The sequence below is a fragment of the Protopterus annectens genome, chromosome 8.part0, assembly GCF_019279795.1.
Source record: "Protopterus annectens isolate FY-2018-M chromosome 8.part0, PAN1.0, whole genome shotgun sequence".
Taxonomy (NCBI): Eukaryota; Metazoa; Chordata; order Ceratodontiformes; family Protopteridae; genus Protopterus; species Protopterus annectens.
The window spans coordinates 1314859249-1314877384 of NC_056741.1; the positions used below are offsets into that span (position 1 = coordinate 1314859249).

Genomic DNA, 18136 nt, shown 5'->3' on the forward strand with positions numbered 1-18136 from the left:
TAAATTTAAGTCTCACTAAGATGCTGTCATTATGGCAAAGAGAAATAAAGCCCTGGCTGTAATCCAAATGACCTGGGCATTTGATGAGAGAGCAAGGTAGGGTGTCAAGGAGTATCTGATGCCAACATATCCACTGTGTAGGGAGGGAAGCATTCAGCCTGGCATGCTGCACTGATGCTACCCAGAACAGGTGAGTGTAATACCCAGGGACTGCATGCCCACCAATCAACATGCTCCCAGTCTATAGCTAGGGCTACTTGTATGCATATATAAGCGTTTGTGCCCCTGGGTCACTTCTGTGGATTATGCAGACAGGGACAAGGGTAACAATAATTCTGATAGCTTCACCAAAGACAACTTTCCATGATTAAGTTTTTGTCATGAGGAATAAGTAATGAGCTCTGTAATGTGAAGGTCAATATGCATGGAAAGAAAAAGAATCAGGAAAACAGTTACATTTTATGTGCAACAATAAATGTCCAGAGGCCAATATAGCAAAAAACATATTGTAGCCTCTAGCCCCTCAGCAACACTGCCTTCAGTGGAGTTAAAATTACATCAAAACCTTAAATACCCTTATAATTAACCTCATTAATCAATTATGTTGTTGTGTCTTTCGGCTTTTCCAGGTTAGGGGTTGCCACAGTGGAACCCCGGTCTGCTAATGATTGGCAGTAGATTTTTACATGCCGAGTTGCCGGCCCTGACGCACAACCTTCAATGAAGGTATGCCCATTCACACATGTCTCCACACAGAAGACGGTCTAGATGGGAATCGAACAGGACGTCTTAATGTGAGGCGACAATGCTACCGCAGCACCACCACTGCAGCACCTCATCAATCAATTATAATATCACTAATTAAATTAAATTAAATTAAAACTTTCAAATTGCACTCTACATTAATACCAGTAGGGGTCAGGGTACCATATTTTAAAATAAACAAGGTTTCTTCATATAAAAGTTATTTTTCTTAATTCCTACTCAATTTTCACTTAAAATAAGTTCATAGATTCATAGGTAGTTACTAGGCTATCGGCCCTCGGGCCTGTACAAGCCTAGCCAAAAAGGTGCCCTGGCTTTTGCCACCCAAGAAAATTATTTTCCTGTGCCCCTGTCAAGCAGAGCCACAGAGGTGATCCCTAGGGTGAATTTCCTTTTTCCCATCCAATCATCAGGATTTTTCTTGAAGAGTGCTAATGAGGAGCTTTGTTTGATATAGATAGGTAGTTTGTTACAGAGTATGGGAAGTCTCTGGGACAGGAATTTATCCCTCCAGCATGTTCTGTTTATTGTGGTGACAAGGTTTAGGTCCCTAGAGCATGTAGCTCATAGGGATTGGGATTTCTTTAAGTGGGGCATTTGTATACTGATGCCCCTCTGGATTACCATCATGATATTGTTTAAAATGCATAGCAAGAGGGCTCTCAAGTTTCCATTCTTTATATCTCTTACATGTTCCTGTAACCTAATAGGTACTGGACTTCTACAGTTGGTGATAGCAAATCTCTTGCTTTCATCAAAATAAATGTGAATTTTTGTACTTCACATGTGTAGCTCCCACTGTATTTCATGTAGAAGTAATAGACTGTAGTTTCCCATTACACCACAAGGTAGAGCTCCTTTTCAGGAATATAAAAGACAATTTCAAAAGTGAAAGAGGGGACTGGAACACTCGCTGAAGGTAGGAAGAATGAAACACATAGCTGAAGGGAAAAGGACCTTGCAGCATGACTGGATTTTCTTTTCTAGTGCTTTGGGACAGAGAAGTGATGTAGTAGATTGTGTCTGTCTCTGGCTGAAATCCTGGATGATGGTATTTTGTGAATTCAGGAGAGAAGTCTGAAACCAGTAGCTCCAGGCCTGCTATGATTCAACAAGAAAAGGAGTTCCCTTGCGCCTAGTACCGAGAAGCCATAGATGATTACCAGAGTTCTGATAGGTGATTTTCTACTTTTCTCATCAGAGGAACCACGGCGCCTGGTCACTAGGATATTCTTGAAGGAGTGGTGAGAGGCTCTGGCCATCATTTTTATATTTTTATAAGATTGTGCCCCCCCCCAAATGCTTTGTGGATTACAAATAACTGGGATCCATATGAGCTCCAACTTGGGCCCCATCATACTGGCAGCAAGACTGTAAATAGTCACTGGCCAGTGAACAAGGTGTAATAGAGTGTTTCATAGTTGGTCTGTTTAGAATTAATCAAAGGGGGTAGAGGGTGTTAGTACTGCTGCCCTAAAAAATCTTTACTGCTCAATGACATTGCATTTTCTCATATCTGTATTGTTGTATTATGACTCTCTATTGCATTTTTCCTGTGTTTGTATTGCTGCATTATAAAGCTTTACTGATCATTGATATTGCTTTCTTTGTGCATGTTTGAATGTCAAGACCTTCTTCTGTTGAGTTCAGGGGAAGAGGGTGAATGTATGTTTTCATTGCATGCATATTCTCACCTGAGGTTCATAGGTAAGTACTAGGCTATCTGCCTGAGAGCATCTATAAGCCTAACCAGAATGTGTTGGCTTTTGCTGCCCCCTTAGATTAGTTCCCTGTGCCTCAGTCCAGCAAAGCCATTAGTTCCCTGTGCCTCTGTCCAGCAGAGCCACTGCAGTGATCCCCAGGGTAAATTTTCTGTTTCCCATCCATTCGTCAAGGTTTCTCTTGAAGAATGTTATTGAGGCACTCTGCCTAATGTAGATTGGAATCCTGTTCCAAAGCATGGGGAGTCTCTGGGACAGGAATCTATCCCTCCACCATGTCCTATTTATTGTTGTGGTGAGGTTTAGATCCCTAGACTGTGTGGCTCTTGGGGATTTGTTTTTTTTTTTTTAGGTGGAGCATGTCCATCAATTCTGGGTTGGACATGGCCTTGTATGTCAGGCAGAGATCACCTCTGAGTAAACGGTATGCAACCGAGTACAGCTGGAGTTTCTTCAGTCGGGCTGCATAGGGCATATGTTTGAGGCCAGTAATCCTCCTGGTGAGGTACTTCTGTGGTCTTTCCAGCTGTTGCAGGTGTCTTGTAAGGTACATCCCAAATGGGGCATTGTACTTTAATGGGTCTGATGAGTGATGAGTAGAGGGGCACAATAACCTCTTTTGTTCTAGATGCGAACCCTATTGTGATTAGGTGGGCCACATAGAAGGATTTTCTAACCACCTTGGCCAATATGATTATCAAAGGAGAGATTACTGTCTACTTGGGTCCCCAGATCCCTTATTACATTTTCTAAATGTAGGGGACTACCACGTATGTGGTAGTTTGCGGGTACTTTGTTTTTTCCAAAGGAGATGGCTATGCACTTTTTGGCATTTAGCTTGAGGCCATGATTTTGACACCAGGTATCCATCTCAGTGAGACCCTTCTGGAGGATGTCTGTATCAGCTGGAGAGTCAATTATGGCTCCCAGTTTGCAGTCGTCTGTGAACTTGGTCAGCCAAAGTCCTTCTGTGCTTGCCTGTACCTCTGAGAAGTATATACAGAATAGGAGGTGTCCCAGGACTGAGCCCTGGGGATGCCACTTGTAATTGGTTTAGAATTGGACCTAGAGCCTGCAACTCTCACTGTGTGGGTTCTATCTGTGAGCCAATTGGCAACCCATCTCATGACATACGGGTTTATGTTCAGGCTGGTGAGCTTGTCTATAATACCAGAATGGGGAATGGTGTCAAAAGCCTTTGCGAGGTCTAGGTAGGCTGTGTGGACCTCCTTTTCCTCATCTAAAGCTTTGGTAACTGTCTCAAAGAAGTCCACCAGGTTTAGGAGGCATGATCTGCCCTTAACAAAGCCAAACTGGGTAGGGTCCAATGTTTGAAGGGTCCCAATGTCTCTGTTAATGAATTCCATGATGATGCGCTCCATAGCCTTGCAGACAAGGCTAGTCAGGCATATAAGGCAATAGTTCCCGGGGTCCGTTGTGGCTCCACCTTTGGGTACGTAGCCTGTAGAGAGGCTGAGTTTGAACAGTGTGTTTAGGTGAGGGGTTAGTTCATTTTGGAGCTCATATAAGACACAGCCTGGGACACTGTCTGGTCCCACTGAAGCTGTATTTTTGGCTTTGGATAGAGCTGTTTTAACCTGTGTGTCAGTGATTGCCGGGACACTACATTTTTCTGGTATGGTTATGGGCCCTTTAGGGGGTAAGAGGGGGGTAAAGTTTGCACTAAGCCTGTCTGCCAGAATATTGGCAATATCAGTCGGTTCAGTGTATTTTGTGCCATTCTGCACTAACTCTGAGCAGATCTGAGCATTGCCACTTAGATTCTTGACATAGCTAAAGAATGCCTTGTGGTTATCTTTGGAGTCCTTGGCAATTTTTCTTTCGAAGCTCGCCTTGGATGATTTTATGAGGGATAGTAGTTTCTTGCTGTCCCTCTTGCCACCTTGGTCTGTTGGGCCTTAGGGGTGTCACCAGAGTCAGGTAGGAAGAAACCCATATCTCTTCAGCTACACCTGCGGGGGTGCTACACATACAATTGAAAAAGCATCTGCAAATATGGATGTAACAACAGTGAATAGTTCTTTGCTGAGTTGTTGGTTGCTTTTTTATGTGCCTGTATTCTCCTTTTACTGCAGTAATTTCTCTTGTTGCTAGTGATTTTGTTTGCCCCTAATTCCTCCATGGTTCAACATTCATCTCTGGTAGTAGGACTTCTCTGTCTGTATGCACATCTAGTCAGCCAAGGAAAATGTGAATTCTGCCTGACGCTCTGTAGCCTGCTTTTAGATAACCTGCAAAGTTGGTTATCGCATACAAAGCTGTTATGGTGTACACATTACTAACTAGACATTTTTCAGGAAATGTGTCTGTGGTGGAAATAGAAGGAAAATGCTAATGCTGCAAGGACAGTAAAAGTTCTCTTCATTTCTTCAAACTCCAACAGCACTGCACTGATTTCTGCTTTTGCCATCCTCACCTGTGCTTTACCTTAATGCTGTGCATTTACCACAGGGTACTTCCCTCCTACATCAGATTAATGACCTATGCTTCATAATTCTGACTCGTCTGAGCCAGGAAACCATGATTCTTTGCCGACATTCACATTGAAATGCAGACTGATGTCATAGATACTGGAGTTGTACAGTTGGTAGCAAACATATATACTTTTGTAACAATTGTCACTGATATCTTTTCAAATGTGTAACATGATTGTGCATACCTACATGCATGGTGACTTCCATCTGGACATTAAGGATTCAGTAAACGAACAGATTTCTCATTTCTCCTTGATTCGCTTAGAAGTGGCCTAGTTCAGTCCATCAGGTGTGACAGCATCCTGTTAGGCAGCCAAGAGTTCCTTCATTTGAGATATTACATCACGTCAAAGCTCCACTTTAAAGCTAGTATCAGGACTGACACTCCATCAGAGCCATCAGCGGGTATTTAAGTGGGGTTGGGTAAATGAGGACAGAAAGGGTAACTGATGAAGTCAAATGCCAAAGTTAGTCTTAATAAAAAAGCAATTCTATGTCTTCTGTTACTGCTCATCACTCATTTTGATGTGGAATCGTTTTCCTTTTTACTTCTTTTTCTGTCTCTCTCTCTCTCATCAGGCCCACTTCTGTTACCTGGAGTCGACTGAATGACACGCTGCCAGCTCACTCTGACATCCAAGGTGATGTGCTTACAATCCCTGCTCTCAGCATGCTGGACAACGGCACATACATCTGTGAGGCATCCAATATTCATGGACGTGCTTCTGACCAGTACATCCTTGTTGTCTATGGTAAGAAGAGACATACTTATTTCAAGATTCATGCATACATACAGTACATTTGAACATAGCTGCTTATTTACAGAAGGCTCTTTCACTTACTGCATTGCCATGTTGCAAGTAAGATCATTTTAGATGAATGCCACTGATAATGGTATAATCCATTCATATTAAATATGGCATTCAGATAAGGTATCTAGTGGAAAGCAAATTCTGAACAAGAGACTTTATGTAGGTATCACAACATATGAACTTTGCTTGAATTATAAATCAGAAAAATCACTTAAAGCAAGCAGGCATTGGGAAACAAAGGCACAGATACCGAAATTATACTGAAACTTGCTTTGGAATGCTACAGTAGGTTGTCCACATCTGCAGTTCCTGGCAGCTCTTTGTTTAGTCTGTTTAGCTGGGTGTTCCCCATTGACATCTGTCACAGGACGTGATAAGACCATGTGACACCGTTTTCTTACTTTGTAAGTGGGGTAGCAGTGTGACAAGCACCATACATATGTTGATGAGTGATAATAATGCCTTTTGTACTGTAATTCTTAACAATGTCTGACAGTTGCCTAATCCTACATACTGTGAACTGTGAATCAGTGATGGTATCCATTACATAACAACCTGTCTGTTATTTTCCTGAATGATGACAACAGTTTTCTTTTACTGATATCATTGTTTGTAAATCAACAGTTCTCTTTCTCTACTCAAAATAATTGTTGCAAATCTGCATCTTACTCTTTTTCTGTCTGCATTGTAAAAAGTTTGCTTTCCCAAGTAGTGTGATATCTCAAAACATTTGATATACTAAAATTTTGCCCTTATGGGCCTAGGTCATGATTGAAAATCGTGTGTTGACCAGCCCACTCACCTGGTTATGAAATAAATAAATAAGCCCTTTTTATTTTCTCATTTCAGAAAAAATGCTTGCTGTATTGTTTTATATGTGCAGACTGTTTCTGGTCCTCTGTACATGATGGCAGATAGCATATGTAGAGCTGATTTGACTAAGTAGTTGAGAAATTGTATTCTCCCTTACATCCTAAGACTGAGAGTCTCACAAAATCTAGTTGCCTGTTGAGGATGAGGACATCTCTTTTTCTGTGTTACAGATAAAGAGACCCATTTGCATTCTTTCTCGGGACATATGTACATGCTGTCTCAAAGTTTTCCTCTTGCAAGTAGAAGAGTACCCAGAATTCCATTCTGCATTTCCTTCCCTCTATGTAAAGTACTCCATAGCTCTGTCACATAGATCCCTATTGTTATTCCATAGGCAGAAATTGTGAATCTTGGAAAGTGAGACTATAAGACAGAAGGCTTGCTTTATGTATGTAAGCCTAAGATTCCAGTACCTCAGAATATAACTCCTACTCTGAGGGAAAGTGGATAACTAGAGCGATATATGGGGTCTCAAATGCTTCAGCTCTGTAACAGCAATCTTCGGAGTTCATCGTACTAATGATGAAATAGTCATTTATTTTTTTCACATTCATGTCTTGTAGAATTGGACCATGGGACCAATGCAGGCAGCCCTGTCACTTTGTAGATATAATTTTGGTCCAGTGGTAATTCTGTCCTTTACAGGAGCTCAAAGAACAGGTTCATTGGAAAGCCACTATTGGGCAACAGTGGGTCTACTACCCATTTTGGAAAATATGAACATCAGATGCAGATTCTAGCTGGAAACTTACACAGTCATGCCAAATCCCATCATAGAAGGTCATACCAATAACTTCAATACTTAAAAGCAATTATTTTCTTGAGCTTCAGTTTAGGTGCACTTGAGTTCTCCTTCCATGACATTTAGGTAATGCTTCTCTCAACATGGGTTTTAAAAGAACTGTCTAATACTACACCCTGGTGTTTGCTATGCTTTCTGATTAGGCCTGTTTCACCACCACTATTCCTTAGTGTTCAGCTCCTGCTGTACCAATGCTGTACCCTATCACTCCTGTCTTTTAGTCTTCAGCCTGTCCTGGACGAGTGCTATATCCTATCACTCCTGTGTTTTAGTGTTTAGCATGTCCTGTTCCTGTGCTGTATCCTATCACTCCTGTGTTGTAGTCTTCATGCAGCCTGTCTTGTACCAGTGCTGTATCCTATCACTCCTGTGTTTTAGTGTTCAGTCTGTCCTGTACCATTGCTGTATCCTATCACTCCTGTGTTTTAGTGTTCAGCCTGTCCTGTCCCAGTGCTGTATCCTATCACTCCTGTGTTTTAGTCTTCAGCCTGTCCTGTACCAGTGCTGTATCCTATCACACCTCTATTTTAGTGTTCAGCCTGTCCTGGACGAGTGCTGTATCCTATCACTCCTGTGTTTTAGTGTTCAGTCTGTCCTTTACCAGTGCTGTATCCTATCATTCCTTTGTTGTAGTGTTCTGTTTCTCCTGTGCCAGTTCTGTACACTATCACTCCTGTGTTTCAGTGTTCAGTCTGTCCTGTCCCTGTGCTGTATCCTATCACTCCTGTGTTTTAGTTTTCAGGCAGCCTGTCTTGTACCAGTGCTGTATCCTATCACTCCTGTGTTTTAGTGTTCAGTCTGTCCTGTACCAGTGCTGTATCCTATCACTCCTGTGTTTTAGTGTTCAGCCTGTCCTGTACCAGTGCTGTATCCTATCACTCCTGTGTTTTAGTGTTCAGCCTGTCCTGTACCAGTGCTGTATCCTATTACAGCTATATTTTAGTGTTCAGCCTGTCCTGTCCCAGTGCTGTATATTATCACTCCTGTGTTTTAGTCTTCAGGCAGTCTGTCCTGACCCTGTGCTGTATCCTATCACTCCTGTGTTTTAGTCTTCAGGCAGACTGTCTTGTACCAGTGCTGTATCCTATCACACCTATATTTTAGTATTCAGCCTGTCCTGTACCAGAGCTGTATCCTATCACTCCTGTGTTTTAGTGTTCAGCCTGTCCTGTACCAGAGCTGTATCCTATCACACCTGTGTTTTAGGGTTTTGCCTCTCCTGTGCCAGTGCTGTACCCTATCACTCCTGTGTTTTAGTGTTCTGCCTCTCCTGTACCAGTGCCGTACCCTATCACTCTTGTGTTTTAGTGTCCACCCTGTCCTGCCTCAGTGCTGTATCCTATCACTCCTGTGTTTTAGTGTTCAGTCTGTCCTGTCCCAGTGCTGTACCCTATCCCTCTTGTGTTTTAGTATTCAGCTTGTCCTGTCCCAATGCTGTATCCTGTCATTCTTGCATTTTAGTATCCAGCCTGCCCTGTACCAGTGTTGTACCCTATTACTCTTGTGTTTTAGTGTTCTGCCTCTCCTGTACCAGAGCTGTACCCTGTCACTCTTGTGTTTTAGTGTTCATCCTGTCATGACCCAGTGCTGTATCCTATCACGCCTGTGTTTTAGTGTTCAGCCTGTCCTGTCCCAGTGCTGTATCCTATCACTCTTGTGTTTTAGTATTCAGCCTGTCCTGTCCCAATGCTGTATCCTGTCATATTTGAGTTTTAGTATCCAGCCTGTCCTGTACCAGTGCTGTACCCTATCACTCTTGTGTTTTAGTGTTCTGCGTATCTTGTACCAGTGCTGTATCCTATCATTCATGTCTTGAAGTATTCAGCCTGTCCTGTACCAGTGCTGTACCCTATCACTCTTGTGTTTTAGTGTTCTGCGTATCTTGTACCAGTGCTGTATCCTATCAGTCATGTCTTGAAGCATTCAGCCTGTCCTGTCCCAGTGCTCTATCCTATCACTCTTGTGTTTTAGTGTTCAGTCTGTCCTTTACCAGTGCTGTATCCTATCACTCCTGTGTTTTAGTGTTCAGTCTGTCCTTTACCAGTGCTGTATCCTATCACTCCTGTGTTTTAGTGTTCAGCCTGTCCTGTCCCAGTGCTGTATCCTATCACTCCTGTGTTTTAGTGTTCTGTCTGTCCTTTACCAGTGCTGTATCCTATCACTCCTGTGTTTTAGTGTTCAGCCTGTCCTGTCCCAGTGCTGTATCCTATCACTCCTGTGTTTTAGTGTTCAGTCTGTCCTTTACCAGTGCTGTATCCTATCACTACTTTGTTGTAGTGTTCTGTTTCTCCTGTGCCAGTTCTGTACACTATCACTCCAGTGTTTCAGTGTTCAGCCTGTCCTGTACCAGTGCTGTATTGTATCACTCCTGTGTTTTTGTATTCAGCCTGTCCTGTCCCAGTGCTGTATCCTATCACTCCTGTGTTTTAGTGTTCAGTCTGTCCTGTACCAGTGCTGTATCCTATCACTCCTGTGTTTTAGTGTTCAGCCTGTCCTGTACCAGTGCTGTATCCTATCACTCCTGTGTTTTAGTGTTCTGTCTGTCCTGTCCCAGTGCTGTATCCTATCACTCCTGTGTTTTAGTGTTCAGCCTGTCCTGTACCAGTGCTGTATCCTATCACTCCTGTGTTTTAGTGTTCAGCCTGTCCTGTCCCAGTGCTGTATCCTATCACTCCTGTGTTTTAGTGTTCAGTCTGTCCTTTACCAGTGCTGTATCCTATCATTCCTTTGTTGTAGTGTTCTGTTTCTCCTGTGCCAGTTCTGTACACTATCACTCCTGTGTTTCAGTGTTCAGCCTGTCCTGTACCAGTGCTATATTGTATCACTCCTGTGTTTTTGTATTCAGCCTGTCCTGTACCAGTGCTGTATCCTATCACTCCTGTGTTTTAGTGTTCAGCCTGTCTTGTACCAGTGCTGTATCCTATCACTCCTGTGTTTTAGTGTTCAGCCTGTCCTGTACCAGTGCTGTATCCTATCACTCCTGTGTTTTAGTGTTCAGCCTGTCCTGTCCCAGTGCTGTATCCTATCACTCCTGTGTTTTAGTGTTCAGTCTGTCCTTTACCAGTGCTGTATCCTATCATTCCTTTGTTGTAGTGTTCTGTTTCTCCTGTGCCAGTTCTGTACACTATCACTCCTGTGTTTCAGTGTTCAGCCTGTCCTGTACCAGTGCTATATTGTATCACTCCTGTGTTTTTGTATTCAGCCTGTCCTGTCCCAGTGCTGTATCCTATCACTCCTGTGTTTTAGTGTTCTGTCTGTCCTGTACCAGTGCTGTATCCTATCACTCCTGTGTTTTAGTGTTCTGTCTGTCCTGTCCCAGTGCTGTATCCTATCACTCCTGTGTTTTAGTGTTCTGCCTGTCCTGTCCCAGTGCTGTATCCTATCACTCCTGTGTTTTAGTGTTCTGCCTGTCCTGTACCAGTGCTGTATCCTATCACTCCTGTGTTTTAGTGTTCTGCCTGTCCTGTACCAGTGCTGTATCCTATCACTCCTGTGTTTTACTGTTCAGCCTTTCTTGTACCAGTGCTTTAACCTATCACTTCTGTGTTTGAGTGTTCAGCCTGTGCTGTACCAGTGCTGTATCGTATCACTTAAGTGTTCAGCCTCTACTGATGATTGTCATTACTGGAGAAGGGATTTTTCAGTGTCAATATACCTTGTAGGACTAAATTTACCTAGAGCTCTTAGAGACATCTCTCTGTACTCAGATCTTCACAGTTATAGGTGCCAGCGACACCCTCATGCACTGCAAATGTATGCAATGCACTGGTAGTCTTGCGTATGTATTTTTCTTTTTTTCCAACTTTAAAATCTTTAGCAGAATATACTGTTTGTACATACTATAAGATCTGTGCTTCTTTTTGTGATTGCTGTACACAACAACCTTACTTCAGCAATTAAAGTTCAGTGTAGGTTTAAACTGAGAAATCTCCCTCTGATATGTGCCCTTCAAACACACTAAAGTTAATCAGAAAGATCTTCCCCAATGAAGGGGGATGATATCATTTCAGAACCCTGCTCCATTTATCTTTTACTCCCGGTTTGTGAATTTTTGCCTCTTTCCTTTGAGTACAACTTTGATGAAGCAGGAAATATAGTTTATCAGATGAGACTATATATTAAATTTCTATCATGTCTCCCTGGGACATCTCCCTATGCTTTTAAGGAGGTTTTACTCAGAAATCTGGAAGTTATTAAAACAAGTATTTCATTGAGATGGACAGTGGGAACCCGTGAAAGTCTTGTCTTATGCAACCTATTTCTTTTATAGTTTCCACAGCTTTAATATTGAAAGTCTAAAGCTGCATATCCTCAGCAATAAGGCATCACTCACCTTTCATTGAAAGTCAAGCCTTGCCTTTGCTTCTTCATTGTGTTATGTCTGAGTTAGTGTAATGAAGTGACAAGGGTATGGGGCATACCGCATCGAGGGGTAGCTAGCTTACCCTCCTGCAAAATACTTTCCGTGGAGTATGTTTTTAGAGGTCATTATACAGTAAAATTTTGATAAGGTAAATTATTTACAGATTTTCTTCATTGATTCAGGAGTTGCTGAAATAGTCATAAATGAGTTGACATCCTCCAGTTTTGCTCATATCCTTTCTGTTGACATCCTTGTGCAGCAGAATGGCAGAGGTGGTTCCAGGGTATGAGTAGAACACATGCTTTTATTTTTGGTTTCTCATAAGAATTAAAGATGCAGGTCATCCAGATGTCTTCCTTTATTTAGATTATACCTATGACTTTCAAAGCAAGCAGAACGTGTCACCTCATGGACAGTTGTTTTGTTTTCTTTACATATTTTTAGTGATGCTCAGACACAAAAAAAATTAGTATAGACCCTGCCTTCAAATAGACTTTCTGATATTGTGTCAAGGCACAGATCTTAAAAGCAAAGAAGAGAAACTATGTAGTAAATGGATTATATTATAATACAGGGCTATGTATGAATATATGTAGACACAAAAGCAAATCTTTTTATTTTACTGAGTCCGTTTATGTATTGCACCTAATTCTATGCAACCTATCTACCCTCTACTTCCATTTTTTAACACTGTTCTTTGAATTCCATTGCAAATCTGTATTTCACAATCTCTCTAGTAGTGCATTATTAGGCCTCACCATCTTATCTCTAATGTAATAATTCCTGATGTTATTTTTAACAGTTTACCTCTACAGTTGCTCTCCATGCCCACTCTTCCTTTCTAGACTACTGGCTGTAATGCATTCCTATCAAATTTCACTTCTTCACCCCTCTAATGTTTCTCCACTGATCTATACATTTCTAAACACACTGATCTTCTGGGTCTGTATCATTATTTTGAACATTCAGATAGTCGAATCCCTAAAGGCCGACACCACAATATCGAACTGCAAGTTAACCGAACGTTGAAAACCGCGAAATTCACAATATTGCATTTCCATAGTTGGCCACATCATTTTACTAAGGTAAAACGTCAGTAGGAGATTCCTTTATCCTGTATAGGAAACAAATGCACATGTGCAATAGATACTGACCTTAGGGTTAGAAGTAGGGTTAAGGTAAGTGCATATATAGTAGTACATTTAACGTACATGTGCAATAGATACTGACCTTAGGGTTAGAAGTAGGGTTAAGGTAAGTGCATATATAGTAGTACATTTAATGTACATGTGCAATAGATACTGACCTTAGGGTTAGAAGTAGGGTTAAGGTAAGTGCATATATAGTAGTACATTTAACGTACATGTGCAATAGATACTGACCTTAGGGCTAGAAGAAGGGTTAAGGTAAGTGCATATATAGTAGTACATTTAACGTACATGTGCAATAGATACTGACCTTAGGGTTAGAAGTAGGGTTAAGGTAAGTGCATATATAGTAGTACATTTAACGTACATGTGCAATAGATTCTGACATTAGGGTTAGAAGTAGGGTTAAGGTAAGTGCATATATAGTAATACATTTAACGTACATGTGCAATAGATACTGACCTTAGGGTTAGAAGTAGGGTTAAGTTAAGTGCATATATAGTAATACATTTAACGTACATGTGCAACAGATACTGACCTTAGGGTTAGAAGTAGGGTTAAGGTAAGTGCATATATAGTAGTACATTTAACGTACATGTGCAATAGATACTGACCTTAGGGTTAGAAGTAGGGTTAAGGTAAGTGCATATATAGTAATACATTTAACGTACATGTGCAATAGGTACTGACCTTAGGGTTAGAAGTAGGGTTAAGGTAAGTGCATATATAGTAGTACATTTAATGTACATGTGCAATAGATACTGACCTTAGGGTTCGAAGTAGGGTTAAGGTAAGTGCATATATAGTAGTACATTTAACGTACATGTGCAATAGATACTGACCTTAGGGCTAGAAGAAGGGTTAAGGTAAGTGCATATATAGTAGTACATTTAACGTACATGTGCAATAGATACTGACCTTAGGGTTAGAAGTAGGGTTAAGGTAAGTGCATATATAGTAATACATTTAACGTACATGTGCAATAGGTACTGACCTTAGGGTTAGAAGTAGGGTTAAGGTAAGTGCATATATAGTAGTACATTTAACGTACATGTGCAATAGATACTGACCTTAGGGTTAGAAGTAGGGTTAAGGTAAGTGCATATATAGTAGTACATTTAACGCATGTGCAATAGATACTGACCTTAGGGTTAGAAGTAGGGTTAAGGTAAGTGCATATATAGTAGTACATTTAACGTACATGTGCAATAGATACTGACCTTAGGGTTAGAAGTAGGGTTAAGGTAAGTGCATATATAGTAATACATTTAACGTACATGTGCAATAGATACTGACCTTAGGGTTAGAAGTAGGGTTAAGGTAAGTGCATATATAGTAATACATTTAACGTACATGTGCAACAGATACTGACCTTAGGGTTAGAAGTAGGGTTAAGTTAAGTGCATATATAGTAATACATTTAACGTACATATGCAATAGATACTGACCTTAGGGTTAGAAGAAGGGTTAAGGTAAGTGCATATATAGTAGTACATTTAACGTACATGTGCAATAGATACTGACCTTAGGGTTAGAAGTAGGGTTAAGGTAAGTGCATATATAGTAGTACATTTAACGTACATGTGCAATAGATACTGACCTTAGGACTAGAAGTAGGGTTAAGGTAAGTGCATATATAGTAATACATTTAACGTACATATGCAATAGATACTGACCTTAGGGTTAGAAGTAGGGTTAAGGTAAGTGCATATATAGTAGTACATTTAACGTACATGTGCAATAGATACTGACCTTAGGGTTAGAAGTAGGGTTAAGGTAAGTGCATGTATAGTAATACATTTAACGTGCATGTGCAATAGGTACTGACCTTAGGGTTAGAAGTAGGGTTAAGGTAAGTGCATATATAGTAGTACATTTAATGTACATGTGCAATAGATACTGACCTTAGGGTTAGAAGTAGGGTTAAGGTAAGTGCATATATAGTAGTACATTTAACGTACATGTGCAATAGATACTGACCTTAGGGTTAGAAGTAGGGTTAAGGTAAGTGCATATATAGTAATACATTTAACGTACATGTGCAACAGATACTGACCTTAGGGTTAAGTTAAGTGCATATATAGTAATACATTTAACGTACATGTGCAATAGATACTGACCTTAGGGTTAGAAGTAGGGTTAAGGTAAGTGCATATATAGTAGTACATTTAATGTACATGTGCAATAGATACTGACCTTAGGGTTAGAAGTAGGGTTAAGGTAAGTGCATATATAGTAGTACATTTAATGTACATGTGCAATAGATACTGACCTTAGGGTTAGAAGTAGGGTTAAGTTAAGTGCATATATAGTAATACATTTAACGTACATATGCAATAGATACTGACCTTAGGGTTAGAAATAGGGTTAAGTTAAGTACATATATAGTAATACATTTAACGTACATATGCAACAGATACTGACCTTAGGGTTAGAAGTAGGGTTAAGGTAAGTGCATATATAGTAGTACATTTAATGTACATGTGCAATAGATACTGACCTTAGGGTTAGAAGTAGGGTTAAGGTAAGTGCATATATAGTAGTACATTTAATGTACATGTGCAATAGATACTGACCTTAGGGCTAGACGTAGGGTTAAGTTAAGTGCATATATAGTAGTACATTTAACGTACATGTGCAATAGATACTGACCTTAGGGCTAGAAGTAGGGTTAAGGTAAGTGCATATATAGTAATACATTTAACGTACATGTGCAATAGATACTGACCTTAGGGTTAGAAGTAGGGTTAAGGTAAGTGCATATATAGTAATACATTTAACGTACATGTGCAACAGATACTGACCTTAGGGTTAGAAGTAGGGTTAAGGTAAGTGCATATATAGTAATACATTTAACAAACATGTGCAATAGATACTGACCTTAGGGTTAGAAGTAGGGTTAAGGTAAGTGCATATATAGTAATACATTTAACGTACATGTGCAATAGATACTGACCTTAGGGTTAGAAGTAGGGTTAAGTTAAGTGCATATATAGTAATACATTTAACGTGTATGTGCAATAGATACTGACCTTAGGGTTAGAAGTAGTGTTAAGGTAAGTGCATATATAGTTATACATTTAACGTACATGTACAATAGATACTGACCTTAGGGTTAGAAGTAGGGTTAAGTTAAGTGCGTATGTAGTAATACATTTAACATACATGTGCAACAGATACTGACCTTAGGGTTAGAAGTACGGTTAAGGTAACTGCATATATAGTAATACATTTAACTTACATGTGCAGTAGATATTGACCTTAGGGTTAGAAGCAGAGTTAAGTGCATATATACTAATACATTTAATGCACATGTGCAATAGATACTGACCTTAGGACTAGAGTGCGGGGTAAGGTAAGTGCATATATAGTAATACATTTAACGTACATGTGCAATAGGTACTGACCTTAGGGTTAGAAGTAGGGTTAAGGTAAGTGCATATATAGTAGTACATTTAATGTACATGTGCAATAGATACTGACCTTAGGGTTAGTAGTAGGGTTAATTTAAGTGCATATATAGTAATACATTTAATGCACATGTGCAATAGATACTGACCTTAGGGTTAGAAGTAGGGTTAAGTTAAGTGCATATATAGTAATACATTTAACGTACATGTGCAATAGGTACTGACCTTAGGGTCAGAAGTAGGGTTAAGGTAAGTGCATATATAGTAATACATTTAACGTACATGTGCAATAGATACTGACCTTAGGTCTAGAAGTAGGGTTAAGTTAAGTGCATATATAGTAGTACATTTAACGTACATGTGCAATAGATACTGACCTTAGGGCTAGAAGAAGGGTTAAGGTAAGTGCATATATAGTAATACATTTAACGTACATGTGCAATAGATACTGACCTTAGGGTTAGAAGTAGGGTTAAGGTAAGTGCATATATAGTAATACATTTAACGTACATGTGCAATAGATACTGACCTTAGGGCTAGAAGTAGGGTTAAGTTAAGTGCATATATAGTAATACATTTAACGTACATGTGCAATAGATACTGACCTTAGGGTTAGAAGTAGGGTTAAGATAAGTGCATATATAGTAATACATTTAACGTACATGTGCAATAGATACTGACCTTAGGGTTAGAAGTAGGGTTAAGGTAAGTGCATATATAGTAATACATTTAACGTACATGTGCAATAGATACTGACCTTAGGGCTAGAAGTAGGGTTAAGTTAAGTGCATATATAGTAATACATTTAACGTACATGTGCAATAGATACTGACCTTAGGGCTAGAAGTAGGGTTAAGTTAAGTGCATATATAGTAATACATTTAACGTACATGTGCAATAGATACTGACTTTAGGGTTAGAAGTAGGGTTAAGTTAAGTGCATATATAGTAATACATTTAACGTACATGTGCAATAGATACTGACCTTAGGGTTAGAAGCAGGGTTAAGTTAAGTTCATATATAGTAATATATTTGTGTAGCCCAACAGAATTCTGTTTAAGTTGTATGTATTTGCAGGTTTTGCTATAAATTTAGAGAGTAACACATAAGTTGTGTACGTTCGACTACGTGTCATTGTCAGAAATGGCTATTGCACTCTAACATTGCAGAAGAATAGGGAAATGCTGCATTTAGATGGGTATCTCTATACATTAGAGAAAACTAGCAAAGATAGGAAATACTGGTGCTGCAAGTATAAGCAGGCATGTAAATGCGAGGGTCAGGCAATCACCATAACGCAGGTAGATGGGGAATTGTTGTTAAAGTCAGCATGGCATGCCCATCCAGCAGATGCTGCTGAAGTAGAGCATTATATTGCTTGTCACCAACTGAAAGAGACAGCCTGGTTAAGTAGGGCTACACTAGCATTAGTAGTGGATGACATTATTGCTAGCACTTTGGTAGACAGTACGTTAAGCTTGCCTTCTAGGCATTCCATGCTGCAACAAGTAAATGGTGTGCGACATAGGAAGATACTTACCTATAAAGTGATATCACCCCCTTTAAATGAAGTGAATGCTACTGAGTGTGTATTGAAGGAAGGCTGCTTTATAGAGCAGCGTAAGGTAGACCTTAATGCCAATATTCATGTGTTAGTGTTCAGTACGAAAGTTAATTTGCATATTTATTTACATCTAAGTTATGGTTAATGGATGGAGTGTTTCTCACAAAGGGTCAGCTGTGTCG

At 40.1% G+C, this 18136-nt stretch overlaps 1 protein-coding gene across 1 annotated transcript in view; it reads left to right on the forward strand.

Annotated features, from left to right (window-relative positions):
* Positions 1 to 18136, forward strand: part of CADM4 (cell adhesion molecule 4) — a 1113916-nt gene that overhangs the window by 796218 nt on the left and 299562 nt on the right. Inside the window, exon 7 of the mRNA XM_044079430.1 lies at positions 5561 to 5733. Within this exon, the coding sequence (XP_043935365.1) occupies positions 5561 to 5733 (173 nt within the window). The remainder of the gene's footprint in view (positions 1 to 5560; positions 5734 to 18136) is intronic.